This window comes from Zosterops lateralis, assembly GCF_965231275.1.
Source record: "Zosterops lateralis genome assembly, chromosome: 3".
NCBI lineage: Eukaryota > Metazoa > Chordata > Aves > Passeriformes > Zosteropidae > Zosterops > Zosterops lateralis.
In genome coordinates, this window is record NC_139764.1 from 52,009,682 (window position 1) to 52,033,069 (window position 23,388).

Consider the following 23,388-nt stretch of genomic DNA (forward strand, 5'->3'; position numbering starts at 1 on the left):
AAATCCCTGTAGTTACTTTTCACCCTTTCCTTACATTCCGTTATGATCACTATAATAATGTATGTTTCCAGGCAATTAATACATTGATGTGCATTCACAGGCAAGTACATCTACTGTGTTTCTCACAAAAAGGGGAACACCTGATGTACAGAACATCAGGTGCAGAACTTGCAGGATTTAAAGCACAGCCAAAGCTAATGGCTGCAAAATGTACTCTAACCTAACACTCTCTCAGCCACAGATTCCTCCCCCTTTTTTTTCTCTCTAAAACTTTTGCTGTTACGTCACTGATAAATAACAGCCCTTTGCTCAGTAATATATCCCTTTTGTGTTTAAGGTGTTGCCTTCCTACCCATTAAGCCTCTCCTCATCAGCATTTCTTTTACTTTTCAGAAAGAAATATTCAGTATTATAGGCTAGGAGTTCTTTTGTTTTCCCCCTATAGATGTAAAACCCTGGGGGATTTAAGTATCTACTTGATAGGCTCACACAATCTTAATCAGCCTATAATGGAGCTAATGGCTGTTTGTCATCCTTGGAGATATAAATTTCCTGGTGATGTCTACTGCAGTCAGTACATGAAGTATGCTCTGACTGCCAGCAAGGTCTAATAACCAGGAGAAGGGCAGCCAGCTTCATTAGCGAGCCTGAGACCGTTCCGGCTGCTTTTCTGGGGAACTGTGCTTTTTGAATACCGAGAGGGAATAATGGATAATTCCGGTAAGTGAAATAAAACAGATCTTCATTCTTAGTGGAGCTACGGGGTTCGTTTGTATCCTCTCTCCCTTGCTGCAGGAGATGTGTTTCTTTACCCTCTGTGGCTTCTTCCTTTTAAATGTCCTTCATTAAAGCAAATTTTTATGTCTAAAATGTGACACACTTAAGTTGTTAACCCCTTAACTGTCTGGTTTTTTCTGCTGTAAGTCTGTTTCCTGGAAATGTGAACTTAAACTGTAATGTAGGATCTGCCTTTTTAAGGTATTCAGTGTTATTTTGGAACCTATATGGAGGAAATGTGGCAGGAAGGGAAAATGTGTGTACTTCAGAGGGAAATATCTTTCACAGTTTGAAATAGGTGTGGATAGGTAACTAATAAAGCTAACAAAAAGTAGATAATGGTTAGCTCTCATCTTTTTTAAAGCTGGTTCTGTTTTCTCTGTATAATGCCTTAATCTCTTTCGTATTTAGTACATAAAATACTGAATATATTTGCACTTTTTATTTTCTTTGATGTTCCAACTTTAGATCATGCATTTTCATCCCAAATAACGCACTTCACGGTTTCTAAGGAGGCGCACACATCATTACATCGGTGATGAAATGCATTATTTGCATTTCCCTTTTGCATTACCTTCTATCACAAGGCAAAGAAAAAAGAGAGCTTTTTGGGACAGGTATTTTGCATGCTACTTTGACTGCTGTAAAACTTGAACATGTGGAGATCTCACAGATTTATTGGTACTAGTGCAATACATCTTAGGAGACACAATCTGCAGTAGATTCAGTGCCCTTTGAAACCTGCTCAGATTGTCGGATTTGTCTAATGTTGACCTTAAAAGTGACAATCACCTCGACAGTGTGTGGCAAAGATTATTCTATGGTATGTTTCAGTGATTTTCAGGGAGTTGTGGGTGTTTTGGTTTGATTTTTATTTTTTTTTAATAGTAGAAGCAAAACTCTTGCTTATGTCTGCTAAGATGTCCAGGTCATTCTCACCTCACATGTATCATTATCAACTTCTGTGACTAACAGATAGAAAGGTCTTCTGGCTTTATTTTTATAAAGTCCATGACCCCCAAAAAAATCTTTTCTAGAATTTAAAATGTAATATCATGGAAAATTACATTGCCGGCATCTAAAAAACCTGACACGGTCCTAGTAAAATGTTAATTTTTGGAAATAAATGTGATTCGCAATATTCTTTGCACTTGGTGCTTTGGCTAGCTTTTAAGAAGCCTTAACATAATAAATGATAATGACTTGTGTTTGATATTGCATGACAAGGCAGAATTTTCTGCTGGAGAAGGATTCCTGCTCTCCAACCCAGAACGCCTGTGGGCAAGAGATACCCTGGCAGGCAGAGCTGCTAATTCCTCCAGGTTTTTACACTCTTCAGTATCAACAACTAATACTATTGCAGTCTTGATGGAGATACCACTTTAATCCAGCTGTAAGGATCTGTTCTGGAATGAGTCACATTTATTTTAAAGGCCATTTTGGGGGGGGGGGGGGAATGAAGAGGGAAGCTAATGTCTGAAAACCATAGAAACAGATTTTCCTCTATGTGTGGTTTTTGTTGTTGTTTGCGGTGTTTTGTTTTGTTGTTTTGTTTTGGTATGGGTTTGGTGGGGGTTTTTTGTTTGTTTGTTTTTTGGGGGCTTTTTGTTTGGTTGGTTTTGGTTTGGTTTGGTTTGGTTTTTTGGGTGGGGTTATTTTGGGTTTTCTTGGTTTTTGGGTTTTTTTTTTCTTTTTGCATGAGGAAGAATCCAGTTTGGTTACTATCTGCAAAAAGTTAAGTAAGGCCTGATGTCTGCACAACTTACCAGCTATTCTCAAAGCTTCTTATAACATTAGTTTGCTGAATAACTCCGGATATTTTCTTTTCTTATGCGGAAACAGTGACTGGTACTTTCCATTTTTAGAAAACAACCTATATACCATTGAAATTGGTTAAATTAATCCTTTCAAACAATAACCAAAATCTAGTTTAAAAAAAAAGCCCCAAACCAATCCAACAACAGATGAAACTAAGCCATGTTGAAGACATCATGGCAGAGGGTAAGGCTGTGATCCAGTTTATTCTGTGGTTAGCAGTGATCTTTCTGCTGCCCTTGGTCAGCTTGCTCCAAACCCCCAGTGGGCTTCAGCCCCACGTGGGGTATGGACATGCTCCCTTCTCCAGGCAGCTCTTCTGACAGTCCAGCCACCTCCATACTTTGGTGGCACAGGGAATGCATCCATTTCCAAAGAGCCTGCCGGGTGCTCAGTAAACACAGCCAGGTCTGTAGAGGAAAATTTAGGGCATATGATCCCTCATTGGGACGCTAGTGTGGGGACTGTGCAGCTGAATATATACAGATGTACCTTTGCATATCTGTCCTGTCCCTCTGACATCTACAGGGATGGGAGAGCAGTTCTGAAGACCCTTGTGGTGTCATCTGGGCACTTATGAGATCAGAGAGCAACAGAATTATTTGCATCCCTAAGCTCAACTGCCTGATTAATTTGTTCTTCAGCAGTCTGCCAACTAAAATGTAAACACACTGATGTATATAAACTGGATACCTGCCCAAATTCTGCCTGAAGAGATGCTATTTCTGGCAATACAGAACTGCAGAATATTTGCAAAGCTATGTGTTTTAGCTTCTGAGTGTTAGAAATAACAATTTGGTATCAGTGTCAGTGAATCAGGCCTCTGTTATTAAACTCATCATGCTGCTGAAGAGACTTTCAAAGTCAGACCATGGATAATTGCTGGGCAAAACTCCATCTTCTGCTCCGCATAACAGAAATATCTCTGTAATTCATCACTCTTCTCCTCTGCCATCATTAAAATTATTTTCTGGCCAAAACTGTCATTTAAAAGGATCCATGTCTCTAATAAGTCACCTGTGTGCACTTTTAGCAGTTATGGTTGATACAATTTTGTAGGGTTTAGAAACAATGTTTTTATTTTAAAAGTCCTTTCCTTTAAGTGTTAGATTGCTCTTATTTTTATTCTGTGTACTGAGACAGCTCCACATAATTGTTGTCTCATGTGTTCTTTTAAAAGCCTTTGCTGGAATAACAATAAAATATTCATCCATCTGTGTAGGGCACAACAGGACAGTTCTAGTTGTATTTTTTGCCTATTTTGGCATCAGCTGTTTGTGACAGGCTGTCTGCAGGTACTCAGCTGCAAGGCTGCCTGCTGCTCTGGGCAGGGGAGAGCAGCCAGCAGCCTCCACTGGCAGGTCCTGGGCTCCAGCTTTGCTGCACACATCTACTTTGGGCCAAACACATCAAGCCCGGAGACAGCAGTGATGTAACAAAACTCATTTTTAAAAAACAGAAAGGCTTGGCTTGGAAATAACTTGGGGGCGGGGGGGGGGGGTTGGGGGGCGGGGGTGCATGCAGGGGGAAGCAAATATAAAAGCAGCAAGAAACTTGCAGTAGCAGGAAGAAAGAAGTGGAAACAGAAGTGCTCCCAAGTGATGCATTTCCTTTAAGGAGTGAGATCAGCAACATCCCTTTCCCCAGAGCTCCTGTCAGCTGTGTCCTTCTTGGACGGGCATCTCACCTTAAAACAGACAAGTCTTACACACTCATTCTTACCAAGAAGAGTGCCAATGTGATGTGTGAAGGGCTTGGGGGAGGAATGGCACCAAAGCGAAGTCCTGTGTCATGCATACCATACCAGTAGTGAACAAAGCCAGGAGGCCTTGTTTCATGTTTCCTGGGGATTTATATGACTTCTTTGCACTTGGAATATTATTTTAGCAGTAATGAGCTAGCTGTGGTTAATTGTTACCCTGAATTATGTAGGTTCTGCAGCTGTGGCTGCAGGCTATACCTTCAAGTAGAAAATGTGTTTTAAAGGGACTGGAGGTCTTGTCTGTTGTATAGTTTATCTCTGAGGAATATCCAGTAGCAACATCTATATTTGATCTATAGTGAAACTTAGAGTTTTCCATTGAGGTGAGACTTTAACTTGAAGCCTGAAATGCTGTGGAGTGAAGAGGATAGCAAGTGGTCAATTTAGCTTTCTGCATGACATCATGTTCACAGGAAGGGTAAGAGACACAGGAAACTGTTTGCAGATGGAAATTCCCTTGCTTTTGAAGTAACTGGTCATTTTCGTCTTTCCGTAAGTCAATAGGACTTATTTAGCATTCTTTAAATACAAGACTGCTGGGATTAAATGCTGGTTGAGGATTTGACCTTACAGATACTTTGTATGTCTTACCTGATTTTGAGGCAAACCAGGATGCATCTTTCTAAAACACAGAGGAGAAAAAAAAAAAACAAAACAACAGGCAAGAGGACAAAACTGGGAGGACGGTTTCAGTTTATGATCCTGATTTCTCATCAATTCTTAAGTGTTCAAAAACCTCTAATGTAGCTGAGCTGATCTGTGTGCAGAACTAGGCTAGATAACAATCTCAGTTAGGTTCATTTGTTGCCCATAAAGGGCTCTGAAATTCTTTGGCCATCCAAGGCTTAAGCTCATCTGAATTGCCCCTATGAATTTGGAAACCCAATAACACAAAACCACTTGCAATGAAGAGACAGTGGCAGTGTCCCCACAGGTTTGTGAGCCCTCGAGAGAATTCCAAGTCCAGCAGCAGAATCAGTCACATCCTTTGGCAGTTTCTGCTTCAGTCTTTGATTGTACTTTGTCCATGTTCTCCCAAAGTGTGAAGATGTTTTTAGAGGGGACAACAGCCTTTCCCTTTGTCTGTCCCACTCTTAGGTAAATGGGACTATCCATGATGCCATGTTTCTTTTATTGGGTCCATTTGCTATGTTCTATGCATCACAAAATGGCTTGCTCATGAACAATAAAATAAAAAGCAATAAGCAACTCCTTTATACTACATTGTGTATTCTAATTTGCCTTCTATTTTCACCCGTTCCTCCAGCTGAAGTGAACACTCTAGTGTATCACAGGTCTGCTAGAAACTTGAATTTCTTCTTGTTGTAATTTTAGAATAATATTCATGGCTTATGCCCCTTTACCCAGAAGTTGGAACAGTGTATTTATAAATCCATGACCATGGATTTATTTCTGTGAGGATTAAACTTCCTTGTGATGCTGCTGCTCCCTGTGTTATTGTCGAGTCTCTATAACATAGCACATAGAATGACTATATAGGAACTTGCACTAGAGGTGGCAAATACCATGTAGGACTAAAATGATGGAGCATCTTGTAATGTGGAGATAGTCCACCCACCCTGCTTTAAATGGCCCTCTTTCACTAGAAATGTTCTGGTTCCACTGTGCTGACACACACTTACGATATTTTAAGCAATGATTCCAGTTGCTGCAGTGCTTCTTATGGAGAAGCAGCAAGAACTCTATCTGGTTGGGATAGATGCTATAACACTGATTTTACTTACTAATAATTTCTGATTCTTTTTTTTTTCTGATAAAAGCTGACAAGCATCAAACCATCAGGTTCTGAGTTCATGCCTTATGTTTACATCTGCTGGTTGTGTGGCATTTTTGGCCAGCTGCCTTCAGACCCCTGTTTTGCACTCTGGATCATCACTGCCACCTTTGGTGAAGAAGCAAGTGTTGTGTACAGAAGTAGTAATCCAGGTTAGAGAGGCAGCATTTCCCATATGCTTCTAACAAGGATGAAACTAAAATTGCAGGAGCCAATTATTTTTACAGTACAAGAAATCAGTCCAGACAAGGAAAGGTTGTGTTAAGAGGCACTGGCACAAATCGTTCCAAGAAAACCAGTCTTTGTTCCAGGGGCTTCAAACACCTCAAACTGAGAGAACTGGAAGTGAGGGGCAGAGGGGAAAACAAGATAACATGACCAAAGAGCTGGTGGCTGATAATAAGGATTTAGTCTGCTGCTGTTTCATCATCATTCATTGTCTCTAACAGTGAGTCTTTCATTAAATGTGATGCATAATTGCGGGGTATTTCTTTGGGCTCAAAAAGTAGACTGGATGAAATTTTACCAAAATAATCCTCACTTTCCCAATTTTTTCCCCTTTGTCTCACTATTTAAGCATTTTTTATATTTTCACATAAAACGTTTACGAGACTTCTTCCTGAAGTATAATTGGAAAATATAAGTAGCTTAGGACACAAGAATACCTAGCAACCTTCTCCCAGCAGACAGGAGTAAATCCTGAATAAAACTGCTGAGTTTGTCTCTAATCATTCTTGCTGGCACGTGGGGCCCGGCAGTCCCTGGGTGAGTGGGAAGGCTCCAAGGCCAAAGTGAGTGTCCCCAGCCAGTGCCCTGTGGAGAGGCAGGGTGTTGGAGAAGACCAGGCAGCTGGATTTGTTCTCCTACACCCACAGAGCTGTGTGTGCCTGACTGTAGGCACAGCTGGACACCAGAAGGGATGTCCCATTCACTGCTGGAGATGGAAGAAGAAGGAAGTAGCTGTATCCATTTGAACAGATCTTTCACCTTTACTGCAGACACTGGGAGACTGAGGCTGCTGTGGTTTGTATTGATATCTGTACAGAAGCATCCTCCCCAAGCACCTTGTGGGGGCAGTGGTACCAGCACAAGGTCTTTCTGCAAAGATGACAGGAAGGGATGATTTGTCTGCTTTCCTCCCAGAGGAGACAAACTTAACCCAGACTTGTCAGCCATGAGGTATTGAGTTATATATTGAGGAAATATATGGCTCAAATAGAGGGCTTGAGTGAAGAATTAGGTCCCTCTTAACATCCGATTTTCAAATAAAGCAAAAGGCTAGGAGGAAGTTAATTGGTCAGGGCCAAATATTTGCTCAATCTTAGTTTTCTCTGCAGCACCTTTCCCATAATATAACTATCAGAAATTGCTTATTTTACAACTTATTGTATGGGAAATCCCCTTTAAATGTATTTTTGAAATGCAACAGAATAGTTCATTACAATGATAAAGGCAACCCTGTGTCCCTGTAGAGAGTCAGGCACAGTGGGAGACAATCCCTGAAACAATTTTTTCACCCATGGCGTGACCATTGCTAGAAGGCATGCACAATGTAGTTCCAATATAAATATGACAGCAGCTGGTATTTCCACAGGAGACAAAGTTGTGATCAATTCATCCTAGCTCCAGCTCCTGCTGACTCACAAGTCCCTTCTGTCTTTCTCACTGGGACTTGAGTCAGTCCAAAAAACAAGGGGTGTTTCATTATGGAGGCTTGCCTGGAAACCATGTGGAGAGATGAACTGAAAATATGGCAATCTCAGGCATAAAATTTGTGCTGCTGGGAGCTGTTTATTGACATTTAAATCATAGTTCAGCAAGACTTTGCTATGGCTTTGCTCTCAGGGAAAATGGTTTGTTGATGGAAGAAGCCTATGGAGTTCATGACTGCGATTTTATCACAGAAACAGGCTATATATTTTAGCTGGTTTTTTTGTAGCTGCAGTTGGAAGTCTCATTTTCCTTCTCTTTTCTGTTTTTATTGTTTAACATTATTAAAATAACTAACATGACACATAATACTGGTTTAATTTCAAGTGAAATTTGGCAACTTCTGTTGGTAAGATAAGGTTTAATTGCTCTTGGCATTTTAAAAAGAAATGCAAACTACCAAGATATTAAACTGACAAATTATGACAGCTCACATAACACTTTTTACAATGGATTTTTTCCATGCATTTTTAATACCCAGACTAGTCTGCCTTAATACTACCATATTTACAATAAATCATTATTCTAATGGAGACATTTTGCTTTGTCAAGCAATACACAATCAGCAGTTTTCAATAAAGAATCTGAAAACTGTTTAACATTAATTCTGTGACACAAACTCATAAAAGCCAGACAATTTATAAATGGGGCCAATATGCTGCCCTTAAATTGGGATATTAAGGAATAATTAGAGCACAGTAAGGGCAGGTTGCCAAACGTAACTTTTAAATTCCCCAGTTTGTATCACTTAGCACAGTGATTGTAATATATTATATGCCTTCTGTAAGGCATAAACATGCATTTCCTACAAAACAGCTTAAGGCACTCGCAAGAGGTTGAAGTAGCTGTTTACTTTGGCATGAGTGGCTTCAAGAGGCATAAAGCACCACAGAATTTAGGAACAACGATGGCTTTGGGGTTAGAAAGGGAAATGGGAAGCCATGGTAGAGTCAGCTTTTCTCAGTTTGTCTACAAAACTCGGCAACAGGGTTTTTTGTTTGTTTGTTCTCTGCCTCGGTGCCCCATGAAGGCCATGTCTGCTCTGGGTGACAGGAGGTCCTTGAGGCAGCTCTGAGCACATTGATATGGTGTGGTGCCTTTTGCCCAGCAGACAGTAATCTGAGCCCCTAAACAGCACAGTCACACCAGCACTGGGGCCTGGGCCCCAACTGGTGAGCCTGCTGGGGTTAGATGGGATGTAGGCTCTCACACCTGCACAGCCTCCAGCTCAGGTCACAGCTCTTCTAGTTTGAGCTGGAGGGTCTTTCAGCACTGTGCTGTTAATTGATGCGAGCAGGTCTCAGAGCCTACCACTGCCCACGGGTTTGGAAGTGCCATCCACCCTGATGAATTACCTGGCTTATTTAGAAGCTGGAGAAGGTTACACAGTGCCATGTGAGGGCATCTTGGCAGTTCCAAGGTTAGATAGTCTAGGTAGTCTAGGGAAAAAAAATACTTTTTTTTGCTTACATATAGGAGGTTTTAGGGCAAAAGTAAACATGATGAAATCTTGAGCAAGATTTTGAGGTCCCTGAAGATGAACTTTTGCAACATCTAAGGGTGACGAGCAGTGCATTATATTATTTTATTGTCCTCAAAATAATGTTATATCTATCAATATTCCTTGTTTTAGCTGTGGGTGTTGTCACCCCAAGATAATTCTTTAACTCGAATATTAGAGCAGGTGAAGTAACTCTACACAAAGCTCTTCATTTTCACACAAGTTTCTGTCACATTTGCAAACCCTCAAGCTCTCTAAGTGTTGTGTATATTCTCTTATACTGTATCTCAGGAAGCCTGACTGCAAAGAAGAGCAGGAAGGTATAAAACTGGCAGAGTAGACATACTGCTCAGCACCATTAGAGTCTTATTTTGAACTGCTGGAGGAGAAAGAGTAGAGCCAGTGTCATTTCCCAAGATGTTATCTTCTCCCAGAGAGGAATAAGAAGGATGATTGTGGGGTCCCCTTCCTCTCTCAGGTGGTAGCCTGCCTAGTGCTTTACTCTGCCCTGCAGGTGAAGAAGCCAGTGATATGCCACTTAAGCCAAGGGAGCAGTTTCTGCAGCTATGGTTTAAGAACACTTTTCTGAGGGTAGTGTTTTTCCTGCACTAGTGCTGCTGTGTGTGCATCAGTGAAGTCTTGAAATCTGCTTCTCCCTACATTCCCATTGCCTGTTGTGACAGCGTTTCTGCTGTTAGCTGCTTTATGGAATAGCTTGCAAATTTGGGGACAAGATTGCTCCAAGTTCTGTCATTGCTGCTTGCAACCACAGCTAGACTTCTTTGGAGTGTTTTTTAAGCAAAATTTGAAATTCTGAGGACAAATTCAGGTTTTTTTCCCCTTGTAAAGCAGATGGCTCCCAGGAGTTTAAGTTTGTGTACATCTTTCAGATGCAGATAGGTTGTGCATCCATTTCAAAGGAGCACCCTCAGGTTGAGCAAGGTGAAGGCAGGAGTCAAAATCCTTCCCAGATTTAACTATGCTTTTGTGTCATTGTTGCCTCTTGACTTGATCTCCTTTTCCTCTACTCTGCCTTTAAACTTTTCCCCCATGGCAATAAATGCAGCCTCATGCAGTCAATCTGTCTGCTGATGGAGAAGAGGGTATCACCATGACAGCTGATATGTGCTTGTCTGAAAAGCACCACAAATAAGCTTCTCAGCACATGGTGGATGGAGTTGTGTCACCTCAGGCTTTTTCTCTGCTTCTGGTGTGCCACACTAGTCTTTTACACCTTTGCATCTTACAGCTTCTCAGGAAAGTGCATAAGTATCCACAGGATGCAAAAGTGGTGCTTCCCACAGCAAAGTATCTATTTCCTGCTATGGTGTTGGATTGGTCCCCATAGCTCCTGTAGTCCCCTTCACTTTCACATACTCATAATGGTCTGCATGCTCTGTGTGAATCTGCATGACTGGGGTTTATTTTATTATTTTATTTTATATTAAATTAAAAAAAAATGTAAACATTTTTTTCCTTCTGCCCCTTTTCACAGTCACGGTGTTTTATGGGCAGAATGTAAAAGGGAAAAGAGTATTTTGACGATATTAGTAGCTTGGCAACCATAAAGCTTTCCCGTGGCTTTGCAGAGGAATTTGAAGTGCTTACTTCCCTTCTGTACTTCCCTTTATCTTGCTATGCACTGTACACCAGAGCTCCAGTTCTGCCACTGATGCCATGAAAGTAGGTTGCTGTGCTCAAATCCAGGGTTTGTCAGAGTCTTCTGAGTCAGTTCAGTGTATGCATTGCTGATTTAGATTGCTTCCAACAGGGATCACCCATTGGCTGTCTCATACTATTTGGAAGGGGGAGTAGGGGAGATATTAACAGTAGCTTGGTTTCTAGGAACAGAAACAAAATTATAAGAAAACGCTTACCTGTATCAAACTGGGCTTCTTCTCAGCTAAGGGAAAAAAGCAAAGAAAATTTTCACATGCTCCATGATTTGCCTGCTGCCAACTCCCTGGTCACATTGGCTGGACTCAAATGTGAGAAATTAGTTTCTTTACACAGGTATGAAAGGATTTCCCATAGCTGGGAAGTGGCCCCTAACCCATTTCAGCTTTTGCTCTGTCAAAGGTGACTAGTCCAAAATATTTACCATCCTTAAGCATATCAACATTTCCACTTTGCTCCCAATATTTCCCTCCTATTTCATTATACTAAATCAAATTTCATTATGAGCTCATTTATAGAACAAGCTGTGTTCTCATGATATTTATGGATGGCTGCATCACGTGCTTTATGCAGGTCAAGAGACATTGCAAACACAAAGGAACAAAGATAATTCCCAACAGTACTCCTCAGCATGTGGAGGACTGACTTGTATGGCTGGCATTCAGCCATTGCATGGACCCTGTAGAGAGTTTGCAGTGCTTAGAGACTCTCAGAGGTGGAATGCTGGGCTGGGTGCATCTTTCCTGCATGTAGAGGAGGGATGCAAGTGTGGTAGGGAGGCAGGGAGGTCCCAGCCCGCTGCAATATGTGTTAGTCTGTAGTAGGGGTGAATAGGGAGAGTACTGCAAAAGAGCTGCAAACAGTTGGCCACACAAAGGCACAGAGCTGACATTTGTTTTGTAGCCCAGAGATGGAGCTGGCACACTTTTCTGGCCTTCTGTTTGTGGTCTGAGAAGGCAATGAGTTGCCTGGGCTCAGGAACATTCTGAAGTTAACCAGGTAAGGCTCACAATGTATCCCCTTGGTCTCCCTTATGAGAGAACTGCATGCTCTTGGAGAAATTATTATTAATCTGCCTTGCAACAATTTTTAAAGAGAGTAAATGAGGTAGACTCATAAGCATTAGCTACTGAGTTTGACATCAGTCCCAGGCAAAAATGTGAAACAGATGATACAGAGACTGAGCCAGAAAGAATTAAGAGATTGAATACAAATAATTCCAATTAACATGGGTTGGAGGAAAAACAGGTTTGGGGGAAATATTTCATACATCTACCTTGCTGCATGAGAAGATGCTTGGCTTGGTTCTGATTTGTAGAACTTAAAGTGATGCAAAACCTATATGCTATGTATCAGATGGGTTCTCTTGTGCCCAAATGCTATGTTTCAAAATGCAAGTGTATTTCGGGAATTGTTGTCACTCAGGTGTGACTTAGGAGGTATCCAGCAAGAACTGGTCCTCTGCTCCAGCTGTATGGTGCTACTGGCACTGACTAGCAAGAAAATACAAAATTATATTTAGGCAAGAGACAAATGCATTCAGTATGGACAAAGGCAAGGCCATATAATCAGGAACAAGATTAATTAGATCATAGTTACATATTGGGAGGCTCCATGTTGAGAGGCAGTGATTTTCAAAAATACTTGCATAATAGCATTATGCTGGAAGCACATCTGCAACTGATGAGCTCTGTCTCAGAGAGCTGAGACACTCCTTACATGTATTTGCAATATTGGAAGGTGCTGTCTTGCTCTAGTTGGAACACTGGAGTGACTGCTTTTGGGATGTTAAGTGATCTTTGGTGTCCCATGTCTTCCTGGAAACACAAAAATCTGAAGAGGGTTCAGGAAGCCTTGCAACAATACAATCTGACCTACTGTAAAAGAAAATTTTGTAATTCTGAATCTCCTTTGCACCTAACCCTAAAATCTCTTTGCAGCTTTCTAACTATAATAATCCTACATATTATTTCCTTGTTTCTTACTGAAAAATACTAATTTGGACCTCTTAGTTCCCATTTATGAATAAATATCACAAAGATCTCTCTGTAGAGGTATATTGTTGGCCACAACAATACATGTCTTTGTGTATCTATATTAGATTAAAATATTGGCTGTTGGTGATGCTGAATCAATTTCAAATTTGAAAAAGGAAGGTGACTATTAAGTAGCACAAGTGAAAAACAACACTGCACAACTTAGACTGCTAAGAAGGCTGGAATTGAGGGGTCTCAGGTATTAGAAAGCCTCCAGCAGGTTGATTCCTTATCAACACCCAGAATTTCTCCTTCCAGTTTTAATAAAGTCTTTGTTTCCACTGGATCTTGCTGCTTCTGCCTTAATTGCCACCTGTTGGACACAAAAGAAGGGCATCTCTGGCACACACAAACCTTGGCTATCCTGCCTTCTCAGCACCAGAAAAGCTTGTTGAAATGATGCCCATTATACTACTTTTCAGTGCACAGGTAGTTAAATGAAAGATGCTTAATTCTTTCTCATCACCCCAGAGTCAGCACTAGCCAGAGAACCTGTACAAAGCATTAACTCATGTTCATTTCAGTTGCTAAGTACTAGCCAGAGGGGCAGGTGGGGGTAAGCCAGAACCAATTAAGTAATTTATATCCACTCACACCAATGGAGGGGCAGATTCTGGCATTATTCCAGCAGCTCTGAGGTCTGGGCACCATCCTCATTTCTCAGTGTTGCTGTCAGCCTGGCAGTGTAGCTGGAACTCTTACACAACTGCAGAGAAGACCATGGTTAAACACTGCCTGGCTGTTACAACTAGCAGGAAGGTTTCATTGGGCTAAACCTGACTTTTAGGTTACTGGTGCTGCTCTTCAAACTGCAAGGCAACACTTTCCAGTCTTACTACCATTGCTTTGAGCAGCTGCTGTGGCTTTCTCTGGTGTACTCCAGAGAGAGATTGTTTTCTTTTTTTTTTGTTTTCTTTTTTCTTTTTTTTTTTTTTTTTTTTTTAATCAAGTCATTTAAATCATGCCCTTCAGTTTTTGATGTCATTCTTTCTGGGGTAGCTAAGAATCCTACACCACAGGGCACCCCTGCCAGAAGAGACCTTCTGGGACAAAAGAGCTGGAAGCAGCAGAGTGGGTTGTGGTGAGGGTGAATGCTGTCGTTGGAGCACACAGACAGTGTCTGCAAACTCCACAGTGCCTAAAATAACAAGCAGTTCATTAGGCCTTAAATAGACTATGTATATGATAATACAGCCTGCTGCTGAGGGCCCTCATCTGTCCTTCTCTGCACCTACTTAAAGTGCAGAAGTTGGTTGGCTTTTTTTGGTTGTGGTTTGTTTTTTGGGTCTGGGTTTGGGTTTTTTTTAATGCTAACAGTACTTTATTCTCCTTGCAAAAACATGACTAGTATTTCCCCCTAATCCCAGTGGGCACGATAAAAGTCCTCAAATACTGGTATTATACCAGCAAAAAGATCAGGTTATTTCTGTCACTGGAAAGTCAGAGAAGCAGGAATTAATCCCTTCAAGCAAAAAACAAGTCAAGAACTTAAACTGTTCTGTGTCCTGCCCAAGCTATTGCATGGATGGACAGAAAGGGTCTTTCCATCTAAATGTTGGTGTTGTGTGGGATTTAGGCTGGAAAAGGAGCCCCTGTGACACAGATGACAGACAGCCTCACTACCCAGCACTGGGATATGTCCAAGCTCATCTCTTGGGAATGGGACCCTAGGAGAGAGGATAAGATTTTTCCCCAAATATGCCTTCTTTGGACAGCCCCATGTCCCTTGAAAAGGCTCCTCAACAAGCACAGTCTTCAGGATTCTCTGGGATTCTTCAGAAGAGACTGGGCACAATTTCTCCAACAGTGTGAGTGCTAGCAGGGCATTGCAGGGCACAGAAGCTGTGGTGGTTCTCCCAGGGGGGTGTTTAGTTATCAAGGAGGAAAGCCCCAGTGTACAGGTAATTCTGGTGCCTGTGTGGCTGGGCAGCAATGAAGGAGGGAGTTGAGGACTGTGGAACTGAGAGTTTGTGTATTCAAGCAAATTTCAGTTAAAGAAATGATTTCTCACAAAGCTATGCCTATATTATGCCTGTTGCAGATCTGTTTGCTGGGTACTGTGGGGTACTCAAATATTGCAGTGTGGAGGAGCCTGAGGTTTGCTTTAAGCCATAGCTGGTCACCTCCCACTGAGCACACCACTCCAGCTACTCTGTGTTTTCAGAATAAATGTGCTCTTGCTATACATTCTTCTCTCATGGGATGCAGAAGAGACTGACCATGATGGAAATAGCCACCATACACAACATGTGCATTTTTCACATGGGAATGGGAAAGGGAATGGGAGCCAAGGAATCAGCTCTGGGTGCAGGCTTTCCTTGTAACCTTTTGCTCACATTCACAAACAATGCCCTATTGTGGTGTTGTTTCCTGCAGATTATTCTAATAACCACTGAGCAGTGAAGCATGAGCATGTGTTCAGGTTTCTTACATTGAATTCTAATGTGATAAAACATGCCAGTTTTCTAAGGGTCGATAAAAATGCACAAGAAAGAGAATTGGATAAGATAGAGCACATGGAACTTTGTTGTAACTCTCAAAACTTGGAAGCTTCCTAGAAGAAATGGATTTTATACCTAAGGACACACAGTTATTTGCTTTCTTTTTTGCTATTTTTTTAATTTGTCAGTTATGTTGACAAATCTCTTCTCCAAAAGTGCATAGCCTGATGTAAGTAGTAGAGCTTTCATAAAGGCTTGAGTTTTTCATGTGTGTGAAAAATACACGGCCCAGGTCCTTGCGTGGTATTTGAGCCAGTACAAATGCTGATCAAGTGCCTTGCCATGGAAAACCAGGAGTTCCAGAGCTCCTATATGGCCTTCATTGCACATGTTCTTGAGCATTAGAGGTCTTTTCTGCACCAGCAAATTTGTAGTATATTTGATGTAAAACTTACTGCCAGTGAAATACCTTGTAGTGACCTGAGTGAAACAGCACCAAAGAAGAGCAGAATGATGACTCCTCTTGGCAATTCAGTACCAGGCTGTTGGCAGCAGACTTGTGACGTGTGCACAGAAATGTTCTGTCTGTGGAGAAGGTCACCCTCCCTCCCCCATATTCTGGGTTGTCTTTTGTCCTTTGGACTGACTCAGCTTTTAGCAAGCAATAACCTGAGAGCTACGTAATGTCATGTCATTTAGAACAGTTTGCAGTCAGACAAATTACTTTCAGTGTAAAAATTAATGCACAAGCCCAAGAACACTTCAGAAAATGCATGAATATTTCTTACTAAAATGTTATGGTCCATTAGTTAACCAATGTTGCTAGATAACTTATACAAACAAAAAATGCCTTGCATGAATTGTGGATCCTGTTGTCTCATATTAGTTAATTTGATGGGCCAAATTATTTATAAAACCACCTAATATTTATCATATCATAAGGAAATGCCAGATTTGAATAAGTTACTAGCACCATACTACTTTAATAACACTGCTAGTTTTATTTAATAGCACTGCTAAGTTTCATCTACTAGTTTAATGATGACATACCTTAAAAAGCAGATTTTTTTTTCTATTAGACTGATAAATAGACATCTTTAATATGTCTTCCTTTCTATATCTCTTCCAGTCCATAGATTTGAACTGCAGGAAGCCTTACTGCTGGAGGCTTCTAAATTCAGACTTCTAAAAATTTTGTAGGATTAATAGGATGGTTTAACACAAATGTCTGTGTACTGAGAAGGTTTTCAGTGATGCTGGCCACACAGGAAAATTTGTGGTTTTTTACCTGGGACAGCATGCAAGTGACTTGCATCCATTTCATGTATCTATACATGAATATGCATAACTGTAAATACATTCACTTTATGAATTATTTTACTTAAACACAACCTGCCTTGTGAGGCCAGGAGTTAGTACTGAGTGCTGAGCAAGGGTTAAGTCTCCGTACCTTTTTTAAAAAAAATCACTTTAATTAGCTTGAGCTGCAAGGATCTGACCTCTGAAAATGCAATGTTATTTTAACCACACTTCGTCTTGAATTGAATGGAAGTCTGCCTGGATCCAGATGTCCCATGCTGAGACATTGAGCTTCTGTGAAATTCAGCTGCACAAAATGAAGGTGGCCCTATTTTGTCCCTCTACCAAAAGGTGATCTTTCTTAAGGGCTACTCTAGAAAGGACGAGGTTTTTTCTCTGTATACATTATTGAATAAACTAAAAAGTGCTCTGTGCTTTCCTCAAATGTTAATCTGCATCCTGCACCCTGATTTATGTTCAGCACGTCAGGATAACGGGGATGGAAAGCACAGGACAGACTTCTTGGTTGCATAAATACATTGTAAAACATTCTGAAAGTTCTCAGTCTGTCTCCAGCAATGGACCATTAAATAAGAGGAATAAACATAGAAAGGACCATTGACCTGACCTCCACATAATTTACTTTATGACTGCCAGCTACATTCACAGATTTACAGGCACTGGGTTTTATCACCACGTGTGAGTCAAGGTTGTGGTTCATAATTACTGTGCAGTTCATGGGAAAACTGTAAAGACATCTTGTGTTGTATTTTAGTAGTTTGAGTGAGTGGGATCTGTGCTTGAGAATGCTTCGGAGTGCTCCTCATCCTGCTCCATCCCCTGTGTAGGTGAGACTTTATATAGATTTCTGCTTACTGATTTTGGGAGAAACAACTATTTACTGTGGCACACAGCTAACACACAAGGAAATGTCTCAGGTATTCTGGAAAGGGTAACTGTTTAAAAAGAGAGATGGAGTAGGTGTGGGTGTCTTATGTAGGGTACCTTTTTTTAATCACCATCTAGCACAGTTCCCCAAGTGACTTTACAGAATGCCAAGCCGATTTTGTGGGTCATACCCCACAAGCAAAGGCATTTGTCTGCCATCCAGAGAGCCCAGTACAAGCTATTTGCAGTGCACATGAAGGCACTTCTGCAAAGCATGAGGCTGTGCCTTGCACGCACATGAGGTTTTAGAGGGAGTTTGGCATTGCCCTCTGGCTCCCAGAGCTACCAGGGACTATGGAAGGGGCCATGAGGGCTCCCCAAGTAGGTTGTGTTGTCAGAAATGTGTATTTTCTTCTTTTCACAAGGGGTCTTCCTGGGTTAATGTTTCCTACTGTCAAAGACTTGCAAAATGCACTGTGAAATTAAGTCTTTTTTCTCCCTGTAGGTGACATAGCAGTAGAGGTCTTATTGCTGGCACTCCTACATCAGCCTTTCTGTTTCTATACTGGAATGTAATTCAAGGATCCACAGAACCATGAAAACATCTGATGTACTATTTCTTTTAAATGGATTTTCCTCACAGAGAAGCTATCTTCCTGGGCATTTCTTCTGTCAGCCCAATTTAATTGGATTATAGTTGAAAACAATAATATTACATTTACATTAGCTTTAAAAGTCTCTGCATTTTTGGCCCTATATCCCATCTGGCTCTAATGTTGCTGAATTTTAATTTAATGAATTTTTTTCATCTGAACTGACTAAATGTGCTGCATTAACAATCTGCTGTATTAAAAAAGCAGATTGAAAAAACGTGTAATATTGATGTTTAGTCTTGGTAAAAGCACTTTTCCCAAGAACCATACTTGCCTTATTTAATATAATTGTTGAGTTATGTGTGAGTTTGCAACTGAATGAACCTGAAATAAATCAGGACAAAAAAAGACACCCAGGACTAGCGTGGTTAAAGCATGCTGGTTCCCCTGGCCCCCAGCAAGTCAATGAATGACACATGAGGATTTAAATAGAAAAATGAGACTCACGAATTGACATTTGATTTATGCAATCACCATGTAAAGACCAAATGCCAGGCATACAGGAGGAACTGGAGCTCACCAGGCTTTCTGCCTCACTACAGCCCTGACCAGGGAGATGCTAGCAGGTTACCAGATCAGAATTCTGCTACAGAACACTGGCAAGGGTGCAAAACCTGACCCTTTTCAGCCCTCCCTCTGCACAGCCATGCACACCTGGTCATATGGAAATTAAGAAGGGATGATATGTTTCCTAACATCAAGGATGGCTTTAGAAACAAGTGGTGTGTAAAACATTGCAAAGACAGCTACCTCCAATTAAAAGAATGAAAGCAATTGGTTCTGGACGTTCAAAACAAAACCCCAAACAAGTGCTTGGGAGGGGAGAGAGGTGCATGGTGTGCATCTTAGCATGAAATTGGATCTGGTGGTGTCTTTGAACCAGCCACACCTTTCTGCCGTTGCCACTCAAAGCACAGGGCCCAGCCACCAAGGCCAACGCCCACAGAACACATTCCCATTCTGGAGCAGTTATGAATCCCTGGCAGAGCAGATTGTGAACTTTGCCAGCCCCACTTGCTTGCCTCTGGCTGCTCTTTGTGAACCCTGTGGATCCTCTTTATGAAGAGCCTCGTGGGGAGCTGGGGCCAGACAGGCAGAGAAGAAGCAGCCTCATTGAGTGCTCTGCTAGTGCTGGTGTGTCTCTGCAGCCATCCAGACCATGACAGAGCCAGCAGGGAGGGGACATCGCTTTCCTGTTAAACCTCTGGGCAATACAAGTGGAAAGGGGGATGCTGCACCAGCCTTACTCCTGGGAAAAATGTCAGTTAGTGTTTGCATTTCATTGAGAGGCAAGAACTGCAAGCAAAAGCCTCAAATCTGCAGAAAAGACGATCTGCACAAAAGCATTTTATGCCTTTGTTTTGTACACTTGGAACTGGTTGTGGGCTTTCCTACAGATTGGCAAAGATGTGGGCCAAGCAGCACAGCTGTAATCATGGCAGGTGCAAAAATAGTCATGGAATAGCTTGGACCGGAAGGGACCTCTGAAATGTTATCTAGTCCAACTTCCCTGCAATGAGCAGGGCCATCTTCAGCTCGATCAGGTTGCTCAGAGCTCTCTCCAGCCTTAAATATTTCCAGGGATGGAACAAGTACCAGCTCTACGTGTTCCAGTGTCTCACCACCCTTACAATGAAGGATTTTTTTCCTGATATGGAATTGAAACCTGCTTTCTTTCAGATTCAAGCCATTGCCCCCTTGTCCCATCTCCACTTACTCTTGTGAAAAGGTCCCTCTCAGCTCTTTTGTAGGCCCCTTTTAAAGTACTGGAAGGTGCTATAAAGTGTCCCTGAACCTTGTCCTTTCCAGGTTGAGCAACCCCAGCTCTCAGCCTGTACTCATAGGAGAGGGGCTCCATCCCTCTAATCATCTACATGGCTCTGGTCTTGTTCAAACAGGTCCATGTCGTTTATGTGCTGAGTGAGTCACAGTAATCCAGTTGGGGTCTCACCAGAGAAGACAAAGGGGATTTTCCATGATGGAAAACTGTCCAGGGCCAGGACAACTGCTTTGTAGCATGTGAAAGAAGCAGACAAAGATAGGAGAGAGTCTGCCAACGAGGAGTGCAGCTGAGCAGGATGCCCTCACACCTTTTGTAGCATGCTCCCTCCTCCCATCACCCCAAATGAAACATGGAAATGGTGCCTTGGGGAAAACAACACTACCCTAGGACCAGCAAGAAGTGCTCACATGCTGTAATAATAGATGCTGTGTAAGTGCTGCAGATGGAAAGTGGATATTAGCTCAATATTTGCAAATTGGGAATAATAAGCCCGGGTCTTCCAGAAGACTGTTGGGCAAGTGTGGTGCAGGAAAGAACATCCCCCAGCAGTTCTTTGTTCTGTTACTCTGCAGCCACTGATGAATTAAATGTAAGGTGTCTTGCTGTGAAGAATAAGTGGAACAGACACGGGGAGATGTCTGACATATATTTCGAGGTGTATTTAATATTGTAGTGTTTCCGGATTCCACTAGCATGCTAGGGGTTTTGGCTTCAAACCAATATTTGCATCAGTACCATGTGTCTCTGGAACAGCAGTGCTTACTTTAGAGCTGGCTATGAAAATAGTTTCCATTATAACCCCTTGTTTTCACATGCTTCTTTTATTTTATTTTGAAAATCCTCTTTTGAGTCAAAAATTTCCATCTGTATCTTTGCCAAAAGGTGAAGTTTTTCCCCCTTCTTTTTCTTCAGCTTGGAGGGAGAATCTTTCAGATGTTTTTGAGTCATGGGAGAGTGGAAAAAATGCATTTTCCCAGTAGGATAAAAAAAGTCCACATTTTCACAGTTGTAGAAACATACGGTGAAAGGAAACTGAAGGCTGAAACTTGCATTTTGGTCCAGATATTTCTGTAGTAAACCAGTTTCACAGGGAAGGACTTTGATTTGCCAAAGGCAGAGATGATTCTGATTTTTGGCAGTTAATCAGGCATGGGTCCAGGTTTGAAACTTTGCTGGCATTCAGGATATTGTTCAAGGTGGTGTCTTTACAGCTGGCCATTTAAAGAGAAAAGAGCCAGTCCCCAGTGGCCTTCTGTCCTTCAGAGCTAATTATAGTCCAGCAATACATTTGAATTCATTCTAAAATCTAATTGAATGGAGAGGAACTAGAAGAACACCGGTGCCAAACATTTTCAAAACATTTTCTCATTTCTCACTCAAGTCAGCAAGAGCAAATGGATGTTATTGAAGTCATGGGCAGGCTGATGCACTTCAAAAGGGCCAAACAATGTATGCACGCACCACTGGCTTGAGCAGATGAGAAATTTCATTCAGTATGCCTGCCAAATTTTTTGTTGGATGTCTTTTCCCCTTCACATAGGCTTGGAAGCATCAGTGCAAAACTCTGCTTTGCTATGTGTAGTTACACTGAATCAGTTAATGAGCAGAAAAGAAAAATGGAAAGGGGAAGGGAAAGGAAAGAGGTAGGCATCTAACCATCATGCTGATGAGTGATCCTGCACCCTAGTACTGCTTTCTATTACTCTTTTTTTCTGTTGAGGGCTGTAGTGGATACACTACTGGTAAGTCCCCTCCATGTGTTCCAGAAAATACACAAGGTCTGAACAACTTGGGGGCTAATGATACTTTTGTGACCCTTGGTTTCATATTTTCTGGCTCTTTTGAAACTTTTAACTCAGCAGCCTGCACATTTCATTAAACCTTGTGCTTTCTACTCTTCAAAACCTGTTCCAAGTGTACATACACTTGGCAAAGGCATCCAAAATGATGTGTTTATTTTGCCTCAGTGCCAAAAAGCAGTGATTCATTAAGGAGCTTGGAAACATAGAGGAAAAGCCACAGCCAGCAACCACCACACGTGCCCTGACGAGCAGAAAGCTGTTTTTCTAAGGGAAATGGTTAGTGCAGCTGGATCAGTATCATGGCTGCTTTCTCTGAAGTGAGGAGGCACTGCTGGACAGGCTGGGGAGCACAGAAGTTCTCCTGGAGAGCTGGGCTTTGCTGCAGCAGCAGCAGCAGCCAGAAGGTAACCAGAGCCTGCTGTTAGGCCCAGACAGGAGAGAGAAAAAATGCCTAAGGGGAATTGGTCCAGCTGGTAGGAGCCTTTCCTTGAAATGATGAATTAGGGACCTCCAGTACCGTGCCACTGCTATGGTGAGCACAATGCAAGGGGCAAGAGGCCTTGAGAGAAGAGATGGAAGAGGAAGGGTGGTGATCTGCAGTAATAATAGGTCTCCAGCTGCCTTTAGCAGCAGTACTTCAATTTCTCTGCTGGGGACATGCCAGCTTGTATCAGTAAAGGGGCCTGTTCATTCTGTTTATTGTAGCTACTGATACAAACTTTAGCAGCAGCTAAACCCTTTGAAAACCTGGCAGAAACCCGACTATTGAGGAACTCTACACTCCAACGTGTCATTGTTACGCCACTGTTTTCTTTTTCCCCAGTGGCTTGAACTAGGACAGGCAGAATGCTATTTATAGTTTCTAATGTAGTCCTTTTTTTGTCTTTCATCATAAATCTGGAACCCTGGATAAAATTGAAATCTGGTGACAAACACACTGTTGATTGGAAAATGTCTGATGGTTATTTTCTGCCTGGAAAGGAAATTCTGTCCTGTGCTGTCACTGTGCTGACACACAATAGGAGGTGCTGGGATCCAGGAGTCAGTGTGAGCCACAAAGGAAATGGTCATGTGTGAAGTACATTAATATCAAGAGTTCTTGCAACTAACAGTCATAAACATGTAGAAGAGGTTTTGAAAATTCAGGGTTTAAAATTTAAATCAGGACTGTGGTATTTACATTATTAAGCATTAGGGTGTGACCTTACAGACTTTGGGCAATATGCCATGTCACCTACTGGGGGGTTCTCCACCTGTTTTTCAGGAATATCTGATTTAGGCTTAGGGACATAATGTGATCCAGTATGCCAGCTCCCCTTGGTGCTTTAAAGAAAAACAGAAGGAGCTTTTGCCAGCATCAAATGAACACTACTTAGACCTTCTTAAAAGAAGGCAAGAGTCTTTTCCTGAAGTGTAGGGGCATCTGTGGATGGCAGGGAGAAGGAACTC

The 23,388-nt window shown here is 41.8% G+C and overlaps 1 protein-coding gene across 1 annotated transcript in view; it reads left to right on the top strand.

Moving 5' to 3' along the window:
• Positions 1-627: 627 nt before the first annotated feature.
• PHACTR2 (phosphatase and actin regulator 2) overlaps positions 628-23,388 on the top strand; it is a 103,458-nt gene continuing 80,697 nt past the window's right edge. The window contains exon 1 of the mRNA XM_083856083.1: positions 628-720. Within this exon, the coding sequence (XP_083712209.1) occupies positions 708-720 (13 nt within the window). The 5' untranslated portion in view covers positions 628-707. The remainder of the gene's footprint in view (positions 721-23,388) is intronic.